The sequence below is a fragment of the Larimichthys crocea genome, chromosome XXII, assembly GCF_000972845.2.
Source record: "Larimichthys crocea isolate SSNF chromosome XXII, L_crocea_2.0, whole genome shotgun sequence".
In the NCBI taxonomy this organism is placed as follows: Eukaryota; Metazoa; Chordata; class Actinopteri; family Sciaenidae; genus Larimichthys; species Larimichthys crocea.
In genome coordinates, this window is record NC_040032.1 from 7099587 (window position 1) to 7124878 (window position 25292).

General features: G+C 40.7%; 2 protein-coding genes across 2 annotated transcripts in view; both read right to left on the bottom strand.

Annotated features, from left to right (window-relative positions):
* The window catches only part of tiam1a (TIAM Rac1 associated GEF 1a), a 69592-nt gene extending 51002 nt beyond the window's left edge, over positions 1-18590 (bottom strand). The window contains exon 1 of the mRNA XM_027273471.1: positions 18521-18590. The gene's annotated coding sequence lies outside the window, so the exon portion shown is untranslated. The remainder of the gene's footprint in view (positions 1-18520) is intronic.
* A 2151-nt stretch (positions 18591-20741) lies between these two features.
* sod1 (superoxide dismutase 1, soluble) lies at positions 20742-23888 on the bottom strand. The gene is given in 5 exon segments (NM_001303360.1): positions 20742-20849; positions 21767-21884; positions 22459-22528; positions 22662-22758; positions 23817-23888. Coding segments are annotated over 5 exon segments (465 nt in total).
* Between the last annotated feature and the right edge of the window lie 1404 nt (positions 23889-25292).

Here is a 25292-nt window from a genome sequence, read left to right on the forward strand (position 1 = left end):
TTTGAGCAGAGAGGTGAGAAAGGTGCACAGTGAATTGATCTCATTCCTTGGAAACTTTCCACGAGTTACGCTGCTGCTTCACTCTTGTCTTTTTTTTTCTTCCCCCACTTATCTTTCTTTTATTATCTCATAACCCACCAGGCTTTTTCAAATAAAAGGAATGAAGCCTCAAGTGGTTGTTTTTTTTTGCTATTTTCTTCCACATTTTCATAAAAACGCCATTGAAACGTGGCTCTAAAAAAGTATGTCCAAAAAAGTATTAAGATGTCATTAGAACATATTCAAACTACTACTTACAGTATGTTCAAACACCCAAAACTATGGCTAAATTTACAGCTTCATATTGTCAAGAGTGGCAGTTTGACACAGTTTGGAAGTGTCTTTGTACCAACACGACGACAATCCAGTACATTTATGTTTGGTAGAATGGAAATGGTTTATTTTGCTACCCTGGACTTCACTGGTGAGGCTTTTCTCGCCACGTTACACACATCCATCCATCGATACATTATCTGTAACTGCTTATCCTCATCAGGGTACAGTAAATTCAATAAGTTGGGTCTTTGACGCAGTGCTGCACATTCATGTCTAAAACAAAAGCCAGGAAGTGTGGATAAATTCTCATTTGGGCTTTACTCCTACCAAAGAAACCTTGTGTATATCTGTAAATATACAAATATGAGCCAATAATTAGATAAAAGACAGTAGAAAAATAAATCACTCGCTTTCTCTCTGGAGGAAATGTCTCCAGTCCTCTGTCCAATTCTCTCTCAGTATCATCAAATCACTTAACAAAATGTTTGGCTAGAGGACACAGGATTTTATGAGAAAAACAGGGCCGATTACATAATAGACTGATGACTTCCTATTATCTCAGTCTGCTGCACACTGCTGAAACTCCTGAAATAACCGGTGTTTTGGGAGTGTTTAACATTTATAGGGGCAAACATGTCGGGACAAAGGGCAAGGAAGGTAACAGATCTACTCAACAAAAGGACCTGACACAGCCTCCTCAACGGGGGAGAGAGGGGAGACACTGTGAAGCACAAAGTCACTAATGGAACACACACACACAGTCACAGCTTTGTACCCCCAGGCATATGATGACATTTCAGCACCTAACTCAGACAACACCGCTGTATTTCTTCTCGCCTGTTACAATTCTTTCTGTGCGAAGCTTGTGTGTATGCGCACATATGTCGTCTGGCTGTCTCCTAGCACCTGTCTGCTCCTTCTCTCCCCGGTCTAGCCCCTTCCTTTCAGTCTGTGTCCCCCCCACCACCCCCTTTCTGTGTTATCTAACAAATTAACCGCAGAAGGTCGTGTCCTGCTGGGAGCCGGCTGAAACAGGAAATAACCCATCCAGGAGGATGAACGGCGACTTAGACGACCAGTTCCCACACTCCTAACCAAACATTGGGTTATTGGGCTGTAATGTAATTATGTCAAAGAGTGTGGAGGAACTGGTTAGTAGTTTGGAGGCAACTCAGCTGGGATGACATGCTGGCGCAAGCAGAATGTAGAGGAGGTAAGAACAACAGCAGGTGGAGGATGTTATGTAAGCGGAGGGCTGGAGAAACATCAGGACGGCGGCGGCGGCGGGGTGGGGGGTTCTTTTTGTTTGCTTGTTTTGCTCTCATCTTTTGTAACGCACTTGTTCTCAGCTATGCAGGCGGCAGTTAGGACAGCGAGGAGGAGTAAATGAATATCCGAGGCCATTCATCGGTCGCGCTTGCTGCTCAATGAACAGACAGATTTGGTAGCCGTGCTGTAAGTGTAGCCGGTTTTGTTCTCCTGTCTTCCCTGTACACCTGAGCTAGCCTTTCAGCACAATAGAGCCCGACCGTTCAATCCTTATCAGACGTTATCGCGGTGAGTATGCGTGGGCAGGGCGGGGTGGGGGGCGGCCATATCAGTTAAGAACTGAAGGGATGAGATTGGTTTCCTATTTCGTGCCGCCTGCCATCTTTCTCGCTAAACATATCATATTTAAATTCATGAACATACTGTATTGGAAGGGACTAAAATCATATGCACACATACACATTTCAGAATACCAGTTTCTTGCACCCAACCACCCACCTTGCCAGATTTGATAAAATCATTATCAGCAGCCATGCGAGTACAACTAATGAATAATGTATGTAGCGCTGGGCCACAATAGTACATCGCTTCTGGCCTTCTACCTTCCTCTTAGAGTCACAGCAGCTTACTCTAGTTCCACTGCTTAGGGTCCTATCAGCTAATCCCTGTCTGCCGTTATTACAATTTCCATTAGCGTGGACACCACCGTATATGCACAGTGCTATGCACACATACACATACAGACGCATTCAGACAGACAGGTATACAGGCAGACACAACCGCACTCATTAATAATAACGACAGATGTGACTGACAGATGTGACTGACGGAGCCCCCGGACTGGAGAATAAGCGAGCATCAGGTGTTAGGCCGCGTCCCTTCATGATCGACACCAAGAGACGATGACACACATCAGATGTAACGCTGTGATTGACAGCTCGGGTTGGAAACGATACAAGGGGGAGACGTCAATTATTTCAATCGTTCGGTGTAACGGATCAAACGTGGACCCGGATTCCTCTGTGGGCCCCTCACCCTCACCTACATGTACACACAGAAAAACACACACACACAGGCAGGGTTGTGGTAGACAAACCTGTGCTCATCAGCTTTGTCTAAGCTGATATTTGATGCTCAAAAAGCATAGCTATGTTTGCTGTTGCTGCTGCTGCTGACATCCTAAGAGCACCCTGCAGAATATGGACAATAAACGAGCAAGTCAACAGTCAAGTTAATGTTATCATTTGATAATGAGCCTGTGTGGTCCTGTCCTCAGATTGCAAGGTCATACAGCACACATCTGTGTAATATTAGCCCAAAGCTACGTTTAATTTATATTCATGTGGGGGGAGGTTAGCTCATTACCTGCACTTATCAAACAGGAACATTGTATATTGTACTGTTTACTTTAGTCATTGTTGCAGTGCTGCTCCTAAACTACTGCTGTACCCATGTGCTTTAATGTTCCCCTCGCGTGCTGGAACAGAAGTTGGTCATTAATATAATAAATGTGTCTGCTTCTGAGCGCTGCTGTGTGATCATCACATATTATGCATTGTGACAGAGAAGTGAAAACACATGGGCATCTGATGCTGCGTCTCACGTCTGTTAGTACACTGTGTACACTGTGTGTGCTTCCTGCTTTTACCTCTTCTTTGCCCCAAATTTGCAACTGTGTTTGCATTTTACATTTGACTACCAAAATATAGACCATACTATGTACAACTTACACTTGTCCTTTGAGGTATTCACCGCAACCGCTTCAGCTCCAACAGCTTCCATAGCCGCCGTTTTCACAAGGCCCGTGGCCCCTCCACTTCCACTACATAGCCAAAATGGTGAGAAATGTCCAGCATACCACACTCAACTTTTTGACCATTATGGGTACAGCACACTGCATTACAACATAATTGACAGTGTGAACCAATGACAATATAAAGAATGTACAGCGCATGAGTGATGTCACCCATAGGTTTCCGAAACACTGTTTTGAAGCTCAAAATATGTAGGAAACATCGGCAAAGGCGTGGATCATCGGCAGACTTGAGGTGGGTCGAATGATGCCTGTGTGCTCAAACAAGCCATCTGTAATGGCACCCACCTGTCAATCAAAGCGGCCACACTAACTAAATTAACCAGGCTCAAGTGGCCCCTTTGACGTATTACAGATTTTGTCATTTCTGCATTGGCTTCATTTCACAGACACGGAGGAAGCCACTTGGTGTGAACGCACCTCGTGTACTCAAAATAGCAAGTGTGCGGATGGATGTACTGAAGTATGATTAAGACGCAGCATGACTCTTGAGTATGAGGTGGAAGTGAGTGATCTACAGTAGTATTGACAAGGTACAAACCATGCACAACTCATTTGAGCATGAAGTCTTAAACACCTTTACAATCTGTTATGTTTTTAATGAACAGAACCAATATATAGAATCATGAATTATTCAACCCATAATTACATGTGATGTGCTATTCACTCAGTACCAGTTTTCTCTAGCAAACCATGTAAAGGCACAGGAGGTAATGCTGAGAAAAACCAGCACACACAATCCAATAGTTGTGATTTGCAGCCTGACAGGTGAACCCACACAGTGTGTTTTTAGTATCTGGCTGATTGGACCTCTGCTCAGAGTCAGCGCTCACTTGACTCTACATGTACTGATAAGAGTGATAAAGGTGTAATTATCCCCGTCTTTACAGCTGCAACAAAAGTTAAGTCATGGAGATGTTAATCAAAACATGGATTCTCCATGTAAACGGTCTGGAGACAAGGTGTCACCAGGTAACATAAGTTACAGTCACCTCCATGCTTTTAACCATGGTACATTTGAAAACAATGAAAACGAAAAATGTTTGATCCATGAGCTGTGCACAAAACCACTAACAAACACACAAGCAGGTTAATTGATTTCATTCAAATGGTTCAAATATAAAATTACAGCCTTATCTTAGCACCCGGACTGGAAACCAGGATCACAGCTGCCAAAAGGTACCAGGAACTCTAAACCTTCACCCTCTGAACCAGTGACACGTTGTATCCCATTTGATTTATCCATATAAAAGGTGGAAAAATGACAAATTGTTGTTTAACAGGGGATCATGTACCAGATTTCTGTTGTTTCTAAGCAGTTGCCAGGCAACCGGCGAAGTCTCCAGAAAGTTACTGGTCCCCTAATCCCCCATTAGATCAAGTGTGCATACCAATGCACACATCATATTTGAAGAATGAGACCGGCTTATGAACTATTTTACATTCTGAAAGAGATTCATACACAAACAAACACAAACAAACACATGGCATCAGTGTCATGTTGTGATTGTCACAATCAGTATGTAAATCCCCCATTCCCTTAGTAAATTAATGGGCTGTATTACAGTCTGCTACACTTATCCCTAAACCAGATGGACTGACGCTCACACAGCAACTTCAGTCCATACTAATAAGGCCTTCACTGAAACACACAAGTAGGCAAACACATTAGAAACAATGTTCGGTCAATAAGCAGACAGCACACACAACACAGAATTCTTCCCATGTAGACATTACACAAATAATACAGCAAACTCACGTACAGTGTACGTCTTCTTCTAGGTTACGCTGATAAAAACAGAACGATAAATGAGCCGAGCTATTTCAGGATTAAGATAGTGTCCAAATGTGGGTTGAGATTAGGACTAAAATAGGCTATAAACAAAAATAATACTTAAGGCGTCTTCTAAGAGTCAGCAGAGATGTAGATCTATCTGTAGGGGCTTTGTACTAAACCCTTCCAACAACCAACTAGCCAAGCAGTTTGACTAATTGCTGCAGGGAGTTCATTCAGTTCTATCCATGTTGATCTCCTAAAATGTCTCGAGTTATGGGAAGAAAATAATTATATGTTGCAAAGGTGAAAGCGAATTTTAAAATTGTTAAGGCCGGATCAACTTCAGTCAGCACCCAATAATGGCAAAGGAAAATATAAGAGCAGATATGAGCTGCAGTCATGTATTGGCAAGCATAACTGGAATAACAGAAAATCAGCTCTAATCATCAAGACAAAGGATTGGATATAAAGACTTGTGTATCCTCCATACATGTTGGTATCTTCCAGATCAGTGAAGTAAATGTACTGTATCATATTCATCAATTATAATCCTCATCAATGTAAACAGGCAGATTATCTGGGATACTCACACATAGTATAGGTGGGAAAAAGTGTACGTGTCTCTTTAGTTTTCATGGCAGCTTACCTCTGCTTGCTGACTCTCATTTGTAAAGAAGTGAACAAAGACTGGAAGTGAGAATGTGTGTGAGTGGAAGACAGCGTAGGATGTGAGGGAGTCGACTGAGAAGAGGAAGAGTGAGAGACAGATAAGGCTGTAGCTCTGCACAGACAGCTGCACACACAACACACGACATCCTGACCTTGTCACAAACTCATGAGCGCAAACTGCACAGTCCATTTCATTACTCACACAGGCCAGTAACCCGGCATCTCCTGAGACACAAAGCACACACACACACACATTATTCTGCTTTTTCGTTATTAGGCTGCAGCCACACACATCAAAAGATTTCTCTGCTCATCAGAGACTTCTTGGACAGAGTGAATGAAAATGGATTCTGACACGGCATCCTGGAAAAACTGATGGCCTTAAGCTCTGATATCATGTGTAAGAAGTCAAACACAAAGACAGAAAGCCTCGGCTCCGCAGCGAGAACGGAAAGCTGGAGCACACTCGTACAAATACAGATTAATAGTCGGCCACTGTGGTTGTTCCACTGTGGTAGATACAATGAAAATATGACATTCTGAAATACATTTTGCACAGATGAAAAGTCAGGGGAGCATCAAATCAGGACTCATTCTCATCCTTCACCTTTCTGGACCAAAGTGGTGGACACATAATGTACAGAGACAGACAGACAGACAGACAGACAGACAGACGTGCACGCACACATACACACACACACACACACACACACACACACACACACACACACACACACACACAGTGGGATGGACTTTGATGAAATTCGTTGGAGGCATTCCCACCTTGATGAACTGTGATGACTATCTTGGAATCCATTTTGGAATCTAGCACGAGGACTTTACACATGCTTAGCATCAGCCTGTTAGCGTGGTCATTGTTAACATGTTGGCACGCTGACGTTAGATTTAACTCAAAGCACTGATGTGCCAAAGTACAGCCTCTCACTTCATCATTTCATACAGGGTCTCCAACTCACGGCTTCCACCATGTCATACAGACACACACACACACACTTTCCGCTCATTTAAGAAATCTTGGTATATGGGATGTTTCCAGGTCAAACAGCAGAGACAGAATTAGACCTTATCTTGTCCCCCAGTTGTGCTTGTCTCCTTACATCATTCACTGTCAGTAACACACAGCCATCTCCAATATATATTATCTAACCCAATTCAGCAGCTCTCAGGTTTCCACCAAGCGCCAACCTCTGTGGCTTGGAAATGCAGCCAATGTAGAAGTGCCAAAAACTGTATCTAATACCTTGAGCGGCCGATTAAACATTTCAATCTCCATAAGTCCCCATGTTAAAATGTCCAACTTCACAGCAGAAATAAACATGTTTACAGTTTTGGTCTCTATAGCTAATGTTCTCGTTGTTTGGAGAAAAAAAACGTCAACTTGTGTTGAGATTTTAGAGACCAGTTAACAGACAATTCGTTGAGAAAACAATACATGTAGGCCTAAGTCTTCAGTCAAAGTTGACAGATGCATCCCATAAGAATACAGAACAGAAGCATCTCAGTAATGAACTTGTCAGACGGCACTCTAACATCAAAGCTTTTAACGTAACTGCTGCTGCGTCTACCGATTTTCAGCCGCTTCAGCTGAAAGTTTCCAGCAGAAAGGGGAGGAGGAGAAAAAAACGGGAGGTGAGGTTAAGAGGTTGAGTGTGGGAAAAGGAGGAGGGGAGGAGAGGGAAGAAGGGATTAAAGCATCAGAAGGTACAGTGTTCCTCTGAACGGTGACGGGCTGATGGCTGCTCCCACAGGACTGACTGGAGGAGTAATCCCTCCAAATGGAAGAGTTTAACAGTTACCACCCACTGAGAGAGACTCACCGAGACAGAGACGAGACGCCCACACACACACACACACACACACACACACACACACACACACACGTACATGTGCATTTACACATGTAGCCACACAAAACATACAAACCAGGAATGATGTAGTATACATACACATTCAGACACAAAAATATTATTTTAATATTAAGCACAAAAACAAGTGTGCATGTCAAAATTTTGCTCATGAACAAAGCAAAAAAAAAATGTATCAAGGTGAAAATACCAGACAGAAAATAAGCTAATAATTTTGTCAGTAATACTAAACTAAAGTATGTTTTTAAATGTACACAAGCACATCACTGCATGATAAAATCCTTCAGACTGCAGAAGTGGAAGCTACTACACCTACTGCACCCTCCAACTCTGAGGCTTTCTGTGTGCATCAGCAAAACCGAGGGCTGTTGTGTGCTGCTGTTTACCACGTCTGTGGCAGATTTGAACTGGTGTGACCCTGCTAACCTGTCACTGCTCTGGCTGGAAAGCAAGTTTTATTTCAGTAAACCCACAAAGCCTCATGAGAACCCCATACATATTGGGTATTGAGATTATTTTCTTATTTTGAATTCTTGTTATGTATGGATAGTTCATTATTAATGAAAGAGTCTGGTGGTTTGTTATTTTGCAAAATTATGAAATAACCCATATAAGGAAGCAAAATATGTTTTATACTTTACATGCATTAAAGTAGTCACCTTTTCATTAATTCCTTGCCTTCTTAATGTGTTTCAGACCATCAGTCATGTTGTTCAGAGGTAGTGCTGGCATATAGTAAATAACTCAAATTCAACTACTGTAGTAAATCATATTTTGGCAAGAACTGCTCAACTAAGAGTCCATCATTACTTTAAGACATGAAGGTCAGTTTATCTGGAAAATTATGAAACTGGCTCTCATGAGGACCACATAAATGTTTCACAGAGTTCTAGTAGGAGACTGTGTGAATCAGGCATTCAAGTCAAATAGCTGCAAAGGAAGACCAACAAGAAGAAGAGAATTGTTTGAGTCAGGAACCACAAAGAATGGACAATAGACCAGTGGCAATTTGTATCTTGGTCTAATGAGTCAAATTTGAGATTTATGCTGAAGGTGAATGTGATGAGGATCATATCTACATGTGTGGTTCCCACCGTGAATACTAAAGAGGAGGTGTGATGGTGTGGGGAAGCGTTGATGGTGACTCTTGGTGATGTATTCAAAATTCAAGGTACATTTAACCAGCTTGGCCACCGAGTGTTCTGCAGCAAGATGCCATACAGTGCGGTTTGAGCTTAATGGGACCATCATTTGATTTTCAGCTGGACAATTATCCAAAACACACCTCCAGGCTATGCAAAGGCTACTTGACCAAGAGAGTGATGAGTGCTGCATCAGATAACCTGGCCTCCGGGTTGACTTGACTGGTTCGTTTAAAGATGTGAGTCACGGTTGCTACATGAAACCTGCTTCAAAGTCACAGTCACAGCAGCTATTGATCCTAGTAAAAGACGTCAATATGTGATTGAAGGGTCAAGACCACAAGTTTAACCTTTACCCTAATGTTATCCTAATTTCAATCTTAACATAAAACATACCAATTAACTAGCTCTTTTAAATGTACCCTGCATAAGAACAAACAAAGAAATAGAATATAATATACATAACTATGTTTTCATTATTGCATAATCACCCAAAGAATCATTGTTTTGTTATCTTAGACTGAGCCTTTTTTATCTATTCACTTTATTCACATAGATATGTAAAGAGAACTGGATAGCGTTGGAGGGGCTCTGTTCATTCTTATGGTAACTACTCAATGGTGCATAGAGTGAGATAGAGGGAGATTTCCATAAAATTACCTGGATCTTCTGCATTATGTGGCCCATAAAGAGCGCACAAGAGACTGTACATGGCTCTCTAGACTTTCCAGATGTCATTGGACTGACTGGATCAATTTCTGAACATTTTACACAATTCATCACTCTGTGAGAGTTGTGATGCTCAAAAAAGGTATTCACCACTTTATAGCCTCCACCTTCAGAATGTAAGCTTATGGGAAAATGTCTTTTTGGGCCAGTGTGACGAATGCTGTCGTTACATGGTATGGCCATAAAGTCAAATTGGCTCTGAAGCCCGGCACTCTTCCTGAGGGCTTCGACAGAGTCCATCATGTTGAACTGCCATGTTTCCACAGTAGCCCAGAGGGAACAAAGCAAACACTACATCTAGAAAGAGACACTTTTCACAACCACCATTGTTTATTCTTGACAGTTAAGTGAGGTGGTTGCATTCAACAGTTACACTGCTAGATGCCACTAAGTCCTGAACAATGATCCTTTGAGTGAGGACCTGAAAAAAATGGAGGATTTTTCTCGTCTCAGGCAAGACTTTGGGTTGCACAAGAGACATACACTCAATTTGTTACCATTATTCCATCATCGCTCATTGTCACTTACCATGAGATGCAACGAGCTTAAAACCACTTCCAATAAAGGTTGAAGCCTGCGCAGTGACTGAATGTTTTTACTGAAAGCAGTGAAGCTGTGATAACAGTGCGGGGTGACAAATTCAATTATAGTGATTACAAATCAAAAAACAATGAAATTTCATAAACAACAGTCAGACCAAAGGCATTGGAAAAGTGAATTACTACAATAACAAGGAAATTGCATCCAGAAAAGTATAGACTAGCTGTCAGATTAGCTGCACTGTGCTTCAGGCACATGAGGCAGAAACAGTATCCCCACAGGAAATAAATCACATGGTTCATTTGCAAAAACAGCTATCTCCATTTTTTTTTTTTTTTTCCTAAATCATACTTTTTTTTGTTTGTACATAATCCAGGAAACACCAATTAAACCTAATCTGTGTTGGGTTGTTTTGGATTTCCATAAATCATATTTTTTATCGTGTACTTGTATTTTATGAATGGTGTTTATCTGTTTTTGCCCATTAGCTATTTACAATGTAGTATCAGTAACACAACAGAGCCAGACAGCTAGTGGCTAACTCGGTTGGAAGGCTCATCTTTGAAAAACTCAATCACAGTCAGAAAACAGCTGGAACAAAAAGAATACTTACAGATAATTCAAGAGCATTTGGGAGTAGATTAAAGGTGAATATTAATATTTGCTTACAAGCCTCAGTTAAACACCGTGAGTACACTAACTAGTAGCAGACCTCCACTCTGGAAAGGCAGGTGTTGTTGTCTTACCTCCTCCAGCAACACCACTCTAATTAAAACAGGTTAATTGCCGTCCAGGACTAACAAGACTGAGGGCACCACAAGTAATTAATACGATAACGTTAAACACCAGTGAGTGCATCCTTACTAACTCACACACACACACACACACACACACACACACACACAGTATAGGATCCACTGTGAAATGGTCACCACACATCTGTGGGAGAACAAAGAAAAAAAATATAGTACCCATTATGTGTTCAGTCAGTTTACATATTAGTATATTGGTATATGTAGTATACTGGTTGTTTTGTTTTATTCAGTGATCCAATGAGGGATGCCCTTGATTTACCTTAGCTGTTGGGCTTGGGCAAAGCTTTGTACACAGCAGAGGTCAAGGGCCGTTAGAGGCAGTACTGGCCACCATCAGTTCATAGATGACCTGAGTAACATTTTTTGTTCATTTGGAATCAAATCTGGAATTGTTTACAGCCTGGTACAAAAAACAGTTTTGGTCTCTATAGCTAATTTCCCCGTTCATGACAACTGTACTGAGGGTGAATTTATATACAACTCACATGTTCAAATTATATTAAGGCTTAAAGTCATGCAGAATTAACAGTGTGTCAGCTTTGATTGACAGGTGGGTGCCATTATAGAAGGCGTGTCTGAGCACCAAGGTGTCATTCGGCCAACCTTACATCAGCTGATGATCCACATCAATTTTTAGAATAGCCGGGAGGCGGAAGAAGCACAAGAGCCAAGATGGTGGCAGCACTTTGGAAACCTGTGGGCGACTTTACATATAATCTGCCCATTCTTTATACTGACATTGGTTAGGCTTATTAATCAATAGACTGACTGAGTATTAATTGCAAGCAAAAATGGGAAAAAGTTGCTGGTTCTAGCTGGTGAAAATTTGCTGGCTATTTATAGTTATACAATTTTTGTTCTTTGGAGAAAAAAAAGTCAGCTTGAACTAAAATAGTTAACGGACCAGTTAACAGACAATTCTTTGAGAAAATAGTACATGCAGCCCTGTGTCTTCTTCTTACAGTTCAGGTTCCCTGAACATACTTTCCAAAAAAAATTCACAAGTAGATGAATAATTAAGCAAAATGTGGAGTGAAGTGTATAATTTCGGGATGGGTAATTCAAAAGAATGCAAAATATGCGCATTTTAGCACAGTAATTTCCTTCTTCATCTCACGAGCGTGGGGGTCAGAGCACAGAGTTTCCACATTATCTGTAACGGACAGAAAGGAAGAGCAGAAGAAAAGGAAAGAAATCAGAAGAATGAGAGAGAGGACAGTCTGTGAGGGGAAATATTAATATTCCTGCTGGTGTGGCCATGTGCAGTATAGATGTTCTATTCTCTGGGAGATGAACAGGAGCATCAGTGACCCTTTCTCTCTATTTCATTCCTTCCTTCTGTTTTTCTCCCTTCCCCCCCCCGATGAGAGAGGGTGTGTCGCAGGCTTCATTCTGCTGGGAACCGCACGCCACTTCACACCTGAGCAGCACATCTCACACATGTATACGAGAGTCTTAAATTGAAAGCTCACAAACAGACGCACATAAGTGCTCTATAAGATCAATTCTCAAGAGAGAGAATAATCATAAAAGCATGAAATGTACATGGTGTCCCTGTACAGAAGCTAACATTCTTGTTGTAGGTTAGTGTGACTAAAAACTGATCGTTCCTCTTGGCTCTGAACAGCCCTGAACAGAAATTACAGTATCAGTGAACAGGGACATATCATTTACCTCGACCCATGATTCAAGCTGACGTTTGGCAAACCGGTTTCTTCTCTTAAGCTTGTTCACCACTTCCTCTTTCTGTAACTCCATAAATGTTTGCATTGATAACATTTTCATATGCAGTGAATTTACATAACGGAATCCAGAGTCTGTCTGCAGGGAAAAATCTGCATGAACAGACTCTGGGGAGAATAGGGGGGAGGGGAAGGCAGAGGAAATAGAGGAAATTAATTCCCAACAGAACCATTCGTGATCTGATAAGTTATGTAAACAATCTGTAAGAATCACAGAATGTTGATATATGTCATATGCATCAACATATGTTTTAAAATGCACCGTTTGTGCCACTTTTAACGGGGAACAACGTTATCCTTGGAGGCAATTGTGCACCGTCAGAATACATCCACTAGACATGCTTGTTTTTTCCACTGACAGCTTCACATTGATATTATATGTGTCTGACAACACGACCTCACTGAGAAATTAAACCCTTTTTGTCCCTTGATCCCAAAATGTTGAGATGAGAAATATGATGCAGGAAGTCAGTAGTGGGTACGTGAGCGCAGTAATGCACCAGGAAGAGTTTGTTGTGTTGCATGGGAAAGATACCAAAGTTACTTTTCAATAACCCTAAACCTAACCATCCTGATTCCTTTCCTAACCCTAGTCACTTTAACCCGATGTCTGACCTCCAATAACTTAGTAATGAACAAGCATAATACTAACAATTTGGACCCCACTTAGACTCTCATTCCTAAACCTAATCAATTACCTGGATCCATCACTTCTCTGGTGATTAACGGTCCTAATCCTAACCATCTGAACCTCTTGCCTAATCCTAACCATCAGGATTTAGATCAAATTTAGATTAAACACAACAACTTCCTATCATTGTTCAACCTGGATCATTCCCAATGCGAACCTCTACTCAGGATACTAAGCAATCATGTTCAGAACAACAACAGCAAGGATTTAATACACACTCACTTTCCTCTCCTTACTTTTCCTACTCCTCTCCTTCATAATGTGAGGTTGCTCATAGTGGGAGTGACCCTGAGTGACAAGCATTGGCCAGTGCATCCAGTCATCGACAATTCTGGGAAGTCAGTGTGATAACTACACCTAACTCTAACCACACAGCCATGATAGTGACATGGCTGTAGGAATTACAATGTTGGACCACTAGCACCACTTTGAATCCAGATTGAAATATCTCAACAACCTCTGTATGGGTGGCCATGAAATTCTGTATTGCACATGGTCCCAAGTACATAAATACTGGTGATCTTGATTTCCCTCTTGCATCACTGGTACGTAAAAGTTTTCACTTGGCTAGATAAATTGTCATCACACCATTTTTATAGGCACTCATAGTTTCCACAGATGAATCCTAATGACTTTGATTGATCCCCTGACTTTTACTCGAGTGTTACCAGGAGGTTCACATTTGTGGTTTTCAATGAAATGTCTCTGCAACTAGAGTGACTGTGAAATTCAGTACATATTTATGTCCCCATCAGAATTAATTGTATTTGTAACACCAGGGAAATTTTCAAATTTGTCCAATAATTTTACCCCAAAACTACTGACATTCCCATCACCTTCAGTTTTGTGGTAATTATCCCAATGTTAGCATGCTAAAACACACAATTAAGATTGTGACCATGGCCACAAACCATCACATTTAAGGAGCTGAATCGAAATGATTCAAAATATTAATCTGTAATCAAAGTTAACTGTACATGTAAACATGTAAGCTTGATGTAAGAGTTTTTGTTCCCATGGGATACTATGCTGTCACTTGTCTGTGATCAACATATGCGATATTCCTGCCATTGACCATTCAGGACTTCGACACAGAGGCATCCCTGGAATGTCACGCAAGGTCAGCGTCTAGGCAAACTACTCGGTGGCCGAATAGCCAATCATGTCGGTCTCTCTGCCCTTCTTCAAGAAGCAATCTACAAAACAGTGTTGAAAATCCTACGGGCAATCATCCTACAAAGAATAATGAGCATTTTCTTGAGTAAAAGTGAGAGTTATGGTCGTGCAGGGTTAGCAGGTCACTCAGTTCAAAGGTCAGACCCCTAGACTGCTGTTTGACCATGGATGAGAGAGGGGTAGTGATGTGTTAAATGGGCCTTTGAATCCCTCTGGAGTCATCTCTACACAGCCTCCACGCAGTACAGTTCTATCCTACAGCCTGCTGAGGCTGGTCTGTTGGGCTGAAAGGCTACTGAACCATTTTTAACACGATTCAGAATCCAACATTTCTCCTCTTCACTATGCTGTCAGAACTATGAGAGCTGGTGAGAGATGGAGAGCAGAAAACAATATCAGGGGTAGAAATGTAACAGAGAATGAGCTGATCAGCATAAAAAGAATTAGCTGTCAACTTTAAATGCAAAGGGGTGTTCAGGGGGTATGTTCTCATGATCACATGACAACCAGCTCAAGGGGCAGAGGTTAGGTCACAGGGGCCTTGTAATTAGTCTGTCTACCAACCAACCATGTCTCATAGTATAGGCACCATTTATGGCATCTCACCCCTGACCTATGGCTCCTAGTCTCTAAAATATCCCCAACAATGTCAGTGGTAGATGGTGTACCGGAAGGTGAACTCTCACCCCAGAGAACGGAGGAGGGTCACAGGGGAGTGAGCACTAATACCTAAAGAGGATTATTCATAATAGAGAGCATTAGAGTTTCCTGTTTGTTTCAAAACATGCATCTGTGAGACTGCAGTTACCAGACTATAAACTGTGTCTCAAGAGAGTAACAATCGTAAATCACACAAACCTGTGCCAATACTAGTACAACTGAAACGATTAGCAGATGAAAGGACACTCCAATAATTTTGTATTGTACTTTCATGAATGGGGACTCATGAATCATAATAAAAAGAAATGTTTAAAATGTGTGCAACAAAATATCAGGACTTTCAGCCCCTGGTATAGGCCAAACTCAAAAAACTGGATCCTACATTTCCCAAAATGCATCTTTCATTAGATCTTCCCTCATTATGTGTATATATTTTTGACTTTTGGACACAAAAAGTAACTAAGGGAAAAAATGTTTTGGGTAATTTTTCTTCCAAAAATATTTCTTTGTTGCAGTCCTAAGTACAATCCTTGCTGAGACCAGCTTCTCAGTGGTTGTAATTTAAGTCTAAAACTGAACTGTCAGCCATTTTGGCTCAATCACATCAGTCAGGAACCCACACATCTAAATGACTGCTTCTCATTTCACAAATAATTGCGACCCAGGTAAGTGTAAAAGTATTCCACCTGAGGGGAGTCAGTTGTCATTCCCACCCATGTAAGTACATATAGTCTATTAAACAAGTAACAGCCTGTCCAGAGTGTTCAGATGAAGTGCCGGGTCATATGATGGGAAACGGTAGAAAACTACCTCCAGAAATGTGATCACACTGGTTCCTGTCAGCAGTGCTTTGGGGCCTAATGTTGGATACGTATGGGGGAAAACAAAGACCACAGACAAAGTATGTGTACAAAGAGAGGCAGATACACACATACCAGTAAAGTGCACGTCACTCCACTTACATAACTTGGTTGCAAAGAAAAACCTCCACGTCTGAGTCAGTGAACACCAGAGGGACCGCTTTACCTCCTCCATGTGTGACTGTGTTCATGTGGGTGTTAGATATCAGTTAATTGTAGGACATTTTCACCTCTCTCTTGATACGATGCACGCACACACCAACTCACTGCATCTAAAGGTCAGCAACAAAAGGACTGAACCCTGTAAGACTGGTTCACCGGTTCTGGGAAGAAAATACCTTAAGGATTACCTTTCACCTAAAATCCTTGTTGTTGAGATGCAGTGACAGTTTTGCTCCAAGGCTTACATAAGTAGAAATGATGTCTGTGTTGTGTTGGCTCATGCTCGGGTTTGATTTGTGCTGTGAAAGTGAAGTCATTGAAAATTGGATACAGCCTACACCTTATATGGAACATTTCATATGAACCAAATACAAATCAAAAATCTAATCCAGCAAAGTCCATCATTTACATCTGATATTACACATTATGATATTATACTGACATATGACATTTCACATTATCTCCTGTCAGCAGCTGGACAGATGATTCTCATTGCCTTTCTCATTCTATTCTTTTATACGAAGCTTCGTTGGACTCTCTTGCTGTCACGGCCTCTCTCCTTCACTGTCAGCAGCGTTGCGAGTCTCTATTATTCATCACCTCCACTCCCAGGCTATTTATACCAGCTATTACCGTCACTATGTCTTTCTGCCCTGCTGGCTGCATCCGTCTACACAAATACAGATATTTCAACCTGTATGTGCAGTTTTGGGCTGCCTGGAACAGCATTACTATGGATCCTTGGGCACAGTGACACGGTACACTGGCTTGAATGCATAAAAACTACCTGCTACCTTATAAAAAAAAGGAAAATTTGGAATTGCTCTGTTGTAAAAAGCTACATTTTAAAATAAAAATGGAATCAACCTTTGCCACCACTAATGCGCCTTATGAAAACTGTAAAAACAACCACTGGATATTAGTGACAAACAGCTAGAGATGTTAATTATGCTAATAAAATAACAAGTACTTAAGGTTCTCTCTTTTTTATTCACCGCTGGCATCAATTCTGCTGGCTTTAAATCTGACATTTATGAGCAGTACATTATCTACTGCTGAGTAGAAAGCAGAGAAAGAGACATATGCAATGTGCCAATTGATTTCCATGTCTTCCTATATGATTATTTCACTACATTTTCAGAGCTAAACATTTCACATACAAGTTTAAACCACACACACACTCTGCAGCTTGCCTCTGGATTGTTCCCTGAGGTATTAACTCCATTGAAAACCCCTCCAATATCTCATTTCCCCGAGAGAAGAGCAGAGAGTGCCAAGTCACTTCACGGCATCCGCCATTCAAGTGAAAAGAAAAAAGCTTTTAGAGCATGCAATTTCTGCGACCATGGGCCGCCTGTCTGTAGGCAGGGATGTGTGCACTGTATAAGCATGTGTCCGTGTGTGTGTGTTGGGTGTGTGTGTGTTGGTGAGTGCACAGGGCACAGCTGCTCAATTTAATATCATAGATGAAGAGCAAAGAGCAACATTCCAATTTCAACCCAACATTTCCATATAGAAACTGTTATCTATATTTTAGTAGGTCTGTCTGATATGATCATGATATTTAATGTTTTAATAAGGTTTTGTAATAAGGCATGTGCATCCTACAATGATGAGAAACAATATTTACAGCATTAGCTTGTGGACATTTGGTATGCACAGCTTCACTTCTAGCATTTTTTAAAAATTGTGTTGAAGACAAAATATGATCTGATCTAAAGAGGCATCATCCTGTTACATCCTTGTTACAGTTTGAGTTATGTAGCGACGCCCTCTAGAGGATGGTCCAGTTTAACATCCAGTCCAGACAAGGTTTTTCAACCTCTCTGCCTGAGAACCTTTGTGTTACTTAACTTAACGTTTTTATTGTATTGTCTTTGTAAGTACATTTTCCCCAGGTGCTGGGTATAAGTACAAATTTGAGTATTTTCAGTTCATTTACAAATTCTGACTTTAAATCACTGAAAGTTTTAAGAAAATGTTGTAATGTGATCATTAATTATTAATGGTTTAGGTCTGTTTTTATGCAAACTTAGCAAACATTGAATGGTTTCAGTTTCCCTAATGGTGATGTGCAGGGACTTTTAATGTAATGGAGTATTTTTAAGTAGAGATCATACTAATTACCAAGTACCTTAAATTGTACCTATTACTTTTACTCATAACGTACTTAAAAAAGAAAAACTAATTTAAATACAAGACGCAACAACTTTTTTGTTCCATTAGAGAAGCAAACGAGGTGCAGTCACAGTTAACGAGCAGTTAATTACTCACCATCGACGTTGACAGCTCTGGTGGCCGGGCCGGAAGCAGGTCAAACTCCGGGACTCCAGCCGGTGTTCACCGTGTACCGCTGACAAACCACGTGAGCAGCTAACAAGCACCGCGTAAATAAACATGTCTGACCTCCTTACAACGTATTCCTCTTGTTTTAACGGAGGCTCGTCACGCCTTCAGCTAACGTGTCCGGGCCCGGTGTTTTAACGAAATGTGTGACCCGTCACATCCAGAGAGGAATGACTGTACTTACCTGTTCATGGGACCTGGGCACAAATATGTTGTTTGGGTCCTGGTTGAATCAAAGTTTCCATGAAGTACAGCCTGCTTCTTTACATTCTACCTGCTGATACATTTCTGCACATGTAAATTCACTAGTTTGAGGTCATTTAATGAAACACAGGTTTATTAAGCACAATGTCAGCATAATTATTCCGAATGTTCAACCTAAATGTTGTTGTGTTGTGTTAGTGTGTTCCAGAATAACACATTACAGTAATGCAGACAGTTTGGGTGAGTTTATAACCAAAATGAAGTAGGCATGAGAAAAACTTGATTTGGAATGAACCACAGTGAAACTGAGCTGCTTGCTGCTGTGAGAAGTTGCCTAGCCGTACTTATGCAGTCTGCTGGTGAAAGTAGTGTAATCAGTAATGCATTACTCTACACAGACTAAACACTGTAAAGTAACTTATTGCTTTCAAATGAAACTAATATGTAATTTATTAAATGTTTTTTATGGAACAGGTCTAGTTTCATTTAGAATATTAATGTGTTCTAAATATCATGAGAAAAGCTGCTTATAAATCCATTTAATGATAGAATAATGTTGACATGTTGAATACTTGTCCTGATCAGAGTATCAATGTCATCACAGAACATACAAGCTTCAGTTACCAAAGCAAACAGGCCCCAGGTGTAACGATCAACAGGAACAATGGCTCCACCTATTTTCACCTTTAATGCCATAAGGTCACCTTTTTAAAATCGCTCTCCATAACTTTTGTGCAATGTGAATGATTTTTAAACAAGAAAAAGGTGTAGAGAATTGCTTGTCTTTATTTGAAGCACAATTATATATAAAAAGGAAAAATAAAGTGTTAGTGCTTCACTGAGCTGAAACTGAACATTTCAGACTCAAGTAAAACTTTCTCTACACACGGCATATAGTGTGTGTTTTTTAGACATGTGTTCTTTTTTAAAGTTTTGATACTAGACGTTGTCGACCCGCTTACGAATGCACTATTACCGGCCATATTCTGACCGCACTCCTGACAGTAAACATGGTGCATTGCATACGTCCTTTGTTGTACCTCAGCCAGGGAAGTTGTTTTAGCCAGTCCTGTCTCAAAGAATACATTTTGGACTTTTTAAAATTTGACTCTCAGGGCCGGCCTCTATCTCAGACTCTGTTGTCTCCTCTGGTTCTGGGTCTGATGCTATCGCTGTAGGACCAGGGCTTGGCATCTTACCAGGGACTGAGGGCTCTGTGTCTTGGCTGGATGGACTCTCAGTAGTGGGGATGGATGGAATGACAGTAGGAGGGCTGGCTGTAGGCTTAGTTTTCTTAAGGAAAAAACTTTCAATGTTTCTACCTCTCATCATTTTGTCACGTTTTTCCTTTTTCCATTTCAGTGAGGCTACTCTGGCGCTCAGGTTGCTCGCAATTTTTAAACACACACAACTTAGAGCAGTGAACAGGAGCACAGCCAATCAGAGGCTCTGTCTCTTATTGGTTTAGACCACGATATGATCCTACCATGAGTGTGATTTCGGTCACAGGAGAACACAGAGATGATGCACTTGCAAAATAAATTTGTTTTCTCCCAGGCAGCGTCAGGTGCACCAGTGTGAAAAATGATTAGTCGCACTCTTAAAAATGTTGGTCTCACTCTGGAGCCCTGATTTACACGTAGGTTTACAGTCAAAATGTTAATGGACAGAATTATCACACGTTTCAGATGAACTTACAATTTATTGATTATCTTTTCAAAACAGTGTACATCTGTTTAGTACTTGTGCGTTACCAATTCTTTGGGACCAAAACTAAAAAAAGACAAACTAAGAATTGTTGTGAAGAATAAACATTATGGCTCATCTACTCTCCTACTAGTCAATAAAAAGCAGTGAAGGAGGACACACTCTTACATCAAGTAGCCAGGTTGGTCTTTTTAAGTGCGATGGGGCAAAGTTGTTTCCAGTGATTCTGGCAGACTATTTACTGCGCAATACCAATGACTCCACAGGCCAGGCGGCTACCAGCGTTGCCAGTCTTTAGACTCTCCTCATTGCCTCCTTTTCCCAGATCGTCAGCCTTCTCGTGGATCTAAAACACAGCACAGAGAAGAGAACCTTAACAGTTTACAGTCTCGATGCTCAGTATCAAGCATTATACAGTGGTCCTGGTAAATACTTTATTCTGATTGGCTGCAGGGTGTCTATCGATTCCTGATATAGGACACTTACTATGTAGATCCAGCAAAACTCTATACCATTCTTAATTATTCACCGAATAAATTTAATGAAAACTGTAACACTGAGTGTAGTCCTTCAATATTCAGCTCAGTACTTAAAGCTGCTGCGTTACACGTCACTCATCATTTGTTCATCAAATCCTGATACTGATTTAGAGACAATGACATAGTCAAAATAATTTACGGTTTGTCGACTGTACACAGTGTTATTGACTTTACTGATTTTAGCTCTGCTTTCACCTTCAGTCAGATGACTGAATTCAGGAACTTAACAACTGGATGTCAACTCAGGTAAGTGAAATGTTCAGTTAACTGAGTTGACATCCAGTTGTATCACTCATGTTTAAACGGAACTCAGCAGGTTCAGGTCATGAATAATAATCTGTCTCAGCTACAAATAGTGCTTGAGCTCCACAAGTCTATCACCTCGCCTGTTTCTATTACCCTGTACACAAATGAGTGCACATCCAGGTACTGACAGAAATACATTTTCAAATCTGTTGAGCTGAGTCCAGTGGTTAGGGTAGAATATAAAATGATGTTTATATTTCATCAGGCAGTCTGTTTTGAAGACTGTATGGCAAACATACTGGTATCATGACAATAAAAGTCAGTTCAATGAAAATCAATAGTCAGAAAGATCATAATATTTAGTCCCTCTACAATCAGTGTGTGCTTAAATACATAGAGAGAATTCACTGTCATCCATCCCACACATTCAGACTCAGTGGACTCGGTTTAAGGTGACCAGGCAGACACTTTTCCTTACCACCATGGTTCTTCCAATGATGGAAATGGGGCCGGTGAGAGTGATCATGCTGTCTGTGATGCTGATCTTGGCAACATTATCTGCCCCTGCAGTCACGTTGCCCAGGTCTCCAACATGCCTAATAACAGAAGAAACATTCACTTACATTAAACCAGCTTTAACACGGACAGCATACTTGGGACTTGCTGCTGCCATTACAGCATCAGTTAGTCACAGAAAGTGAGACAGACAGTCAAATCCACCAATATGAACTCCCAACTTAGCTTTGACTGTATTTTTGAATAATTAAGCCATTTGAAATATCTGTATATTATTTAATTGTTCCAAAAGCAGAATCCTGGTGACGATAAGCAGCCTTTATTAACATCAGTACTTTGACCTGTGCTTTCCTGATAACAACCAGGGTGGGGGAAAAAAAAAAAAAAAAAAAAAAAAAAAAGGTCTATTTGACCTAAACATCTGCTGTGACAAAGACTGTTCCATGTGTATTCATTTATCTTCAGGTCATAATTATATCATAATATAAATATCAGTGTGAGACAGCTTTAAACTGATTAGTTTATCCATGAGTCTACATTCTGATAAATATAAACCAGTCAAATCAAATCAACTAATTTTAAACAGACATCACTTGATTGATTTTCTGAACGCTTTAATGGCTCCTAACGACTCCTCCCTCAGACTGGACTCACCTCTCTGCATCAGTAGGACCAGCATGATTCTTGTTGTGGGGATTGAAGTGAGGGCCTGCACTGATGCACCCTGGGAGAGAAGAGGAGTTTAATGAAACACTTCAGATTGAGTCAGTTTGTAGGAAACATAACACCGGGCATTGCACTAAATTTATTTCCTGCAATTACAGAAACCCGAGAGGTGACTATTGTCAGACGCTCACCGTTTGTATTGTCTCCAAAGGCATGGACGTGGAAGCCGTGGTCACCGGGCTGAAGTCCTTTGATTTCTCCCGTCACTGTCACAGGCGCTGAGTCATTCTAACAGATCGAGACAACATAAATTAACAGCTGTCAAAGCCAGGTGACCAGAAAGACTCCAAGCTAAAATAAACAAGGCTCATTTCCATCTTATTTGTACTCCTCAGGCATTCTTGTTAGTAACTCAGACAGACAAATAATGAATAAATAAAGCCACAGGGCATCAAAAACAAACAGATTTGAGGCATATAGATATTTTAAACTTAGTATTGAGAGTTCATATAGACTTCATCCATTCCATTTAGCAGACCTCTGAGTTTGAAAGACTACTCTTAGGTCCTTGAGAGATCTAAGTTTAGGCTGGTTTATCAGTAACATCCACCTTGCTGAAGCTAGAATTCTGCTTTATCGATGACATGATCATGGGCCAGCCTCAGTGCTCCCTTATCAACCAGGCCAAACAAGCGACAAGTGACTCAGCAAAAAAAAAAAAGTCAAATCAAACTGTGGTTTGCTCTTGTTTTGATAAGATGTCATTAATTATTGCAGTTACTAGTTTTTCAGTGAAGTGCTTCATGGTGTGCTGTGGTCATCATTCATGTTGGAAGTGACATAACAAACGCTGAACTTGTGCAACAGGCGTTACGCACACACACACACTCCGTGGATCATTAACACAACACAGGCCCTCAACGCACAAAGGTTGGGACTTCAATTACGCGCCATTCTTCTGCTGGATTAGCTGATATTTCACTGTCATATTACCTCATTCATAAGAGCAGCGTGCTCTGAATGAAACATGACAAGTAACAGACAGCGTGCGCACTTAAGGGTAACGTTCATGTAACGTTCATGTAACGTGCAGAATAACGAGCACTTGCACTCTGTATGCAGACTTTACGCAGCTTTGCTGGACGTGACGCAGTTGGACGCCTTGTGCTTTCACAGTAACATGTATGTGAGGTCATCTAATTAGCTAAGTCTCTCGTGTGACTACTGGCTCGTGCATGAAGAACTCAGCTAGCCAGGTTAGCATGTGAGCGCTAACACTTCGCACATCAGACCTTCGCGTAGTTTCATTACATGACAAAGCAGATATTTCACCTCTCGCACCTTACCTCCTGCTCAAAGAACACGGTCCCGCCGACCTCCCCATCTCCTTTCAGCACGCACACAGCCTTCAGCACCATCTTTATCAGCACAGCAACTTCAAGCGAGCACCAAGTTTCTGTCGGCTCTGGCTTTGCTCTGGACGACCAACCTACGTAGATAACTAATGGGAGGGCGTGTAATACAGTCGGCCAATCAGAGTAAAATACTATCGAAATGACACATTTTGATTGGTTACTGGTGATTGCCTCATCAATCATCAGAGTATATAAACATACTATATATATATATATATATATACTTTTTTGTTTGTTTTTTTACCACATTGTCAGCAATATAGTGTGACAATATATATATAAATAATATATATTATATATATTATATATATATATAAAAATTACATTTTATTTACATGTGTGTATATATATATATGTAAAATAATATAAAATAAGCGAGGGGTCAAGAATGTCTATAAGCCTCTCAAGTCAGCGGTGAAGTAGCATGATTTAACTACACGCTGACCAGTACAGTGCTAGTACAAAGATGAACACCTAGACTCACTAACTTACCTGTTGAACTCCTCGGCACAGATGGTGAAGGGTGAGCCTGTAAGCATGAGTTGAATTGAACCAAAATGACAGTAAATATCACGCCTGTTATAGACCATTATGTCAACTGTGTGCCAGATGATAACAGCATGGGTTAAGCACAAAATAGAATTTGAACAAGGAAAATGATTTGGTACAAAAATAGTTTATTAAAAACAATTTCCTATGGCTGAAATATTGAAGAATCTATGTCCATGTCTTTTTGTATCTTTAACAAATCATAGAAACATCTGTCAACCTTCAAACCATTAGGAGTTAAAAAACGTTAAAGCAAAGGGCCTCTGTTGTTCCTTCCAAGTCCATTTGTTTCTCTCGGACAAACGAATCACAGATCATACACAACAATTACCATTACACCTCGGAATCGCCAGTGATACAAGCATATTTACAGCAGTGTGTCCCAAGCAGCACTCTTCATTTTATCACTTTAGTTTTGCCTTCTGGGCCTCTGTGTTGAATTCAAAAACAAGTGTAGGGCTTGCAGAATCTGGGCTTCAAATGTCATCGAGTCAGATAAAGTATATCCTCAGTGAAAAGTTTGAAAGCTGAGTTTATCAAAGACAAGGATTTCAGGAGGATTTCAGGGGTTTGACTGATGCACATGGAAAAGCTCTTTTTGTCTGATCCAAGAGGTCGCCCCCAAAAACATGAAGCTTATCGAGTCTGCCTGCTAACTTGTGTTGATGCAAAATGCTCAAAAATCCAAGCTGGCACATGTCGAGGACAATACTTTTAAAATAAACGTGTGTCGGATATTCCTCTGTTGGACCTACAAAAGGTTCTGTTTTATTTCTTTAAGTGAAAAATAAAAATATACATATTTAGGCAAGGGCGTGAAATTTAGACAGACGAAAAAATACTAATTATACACATCCT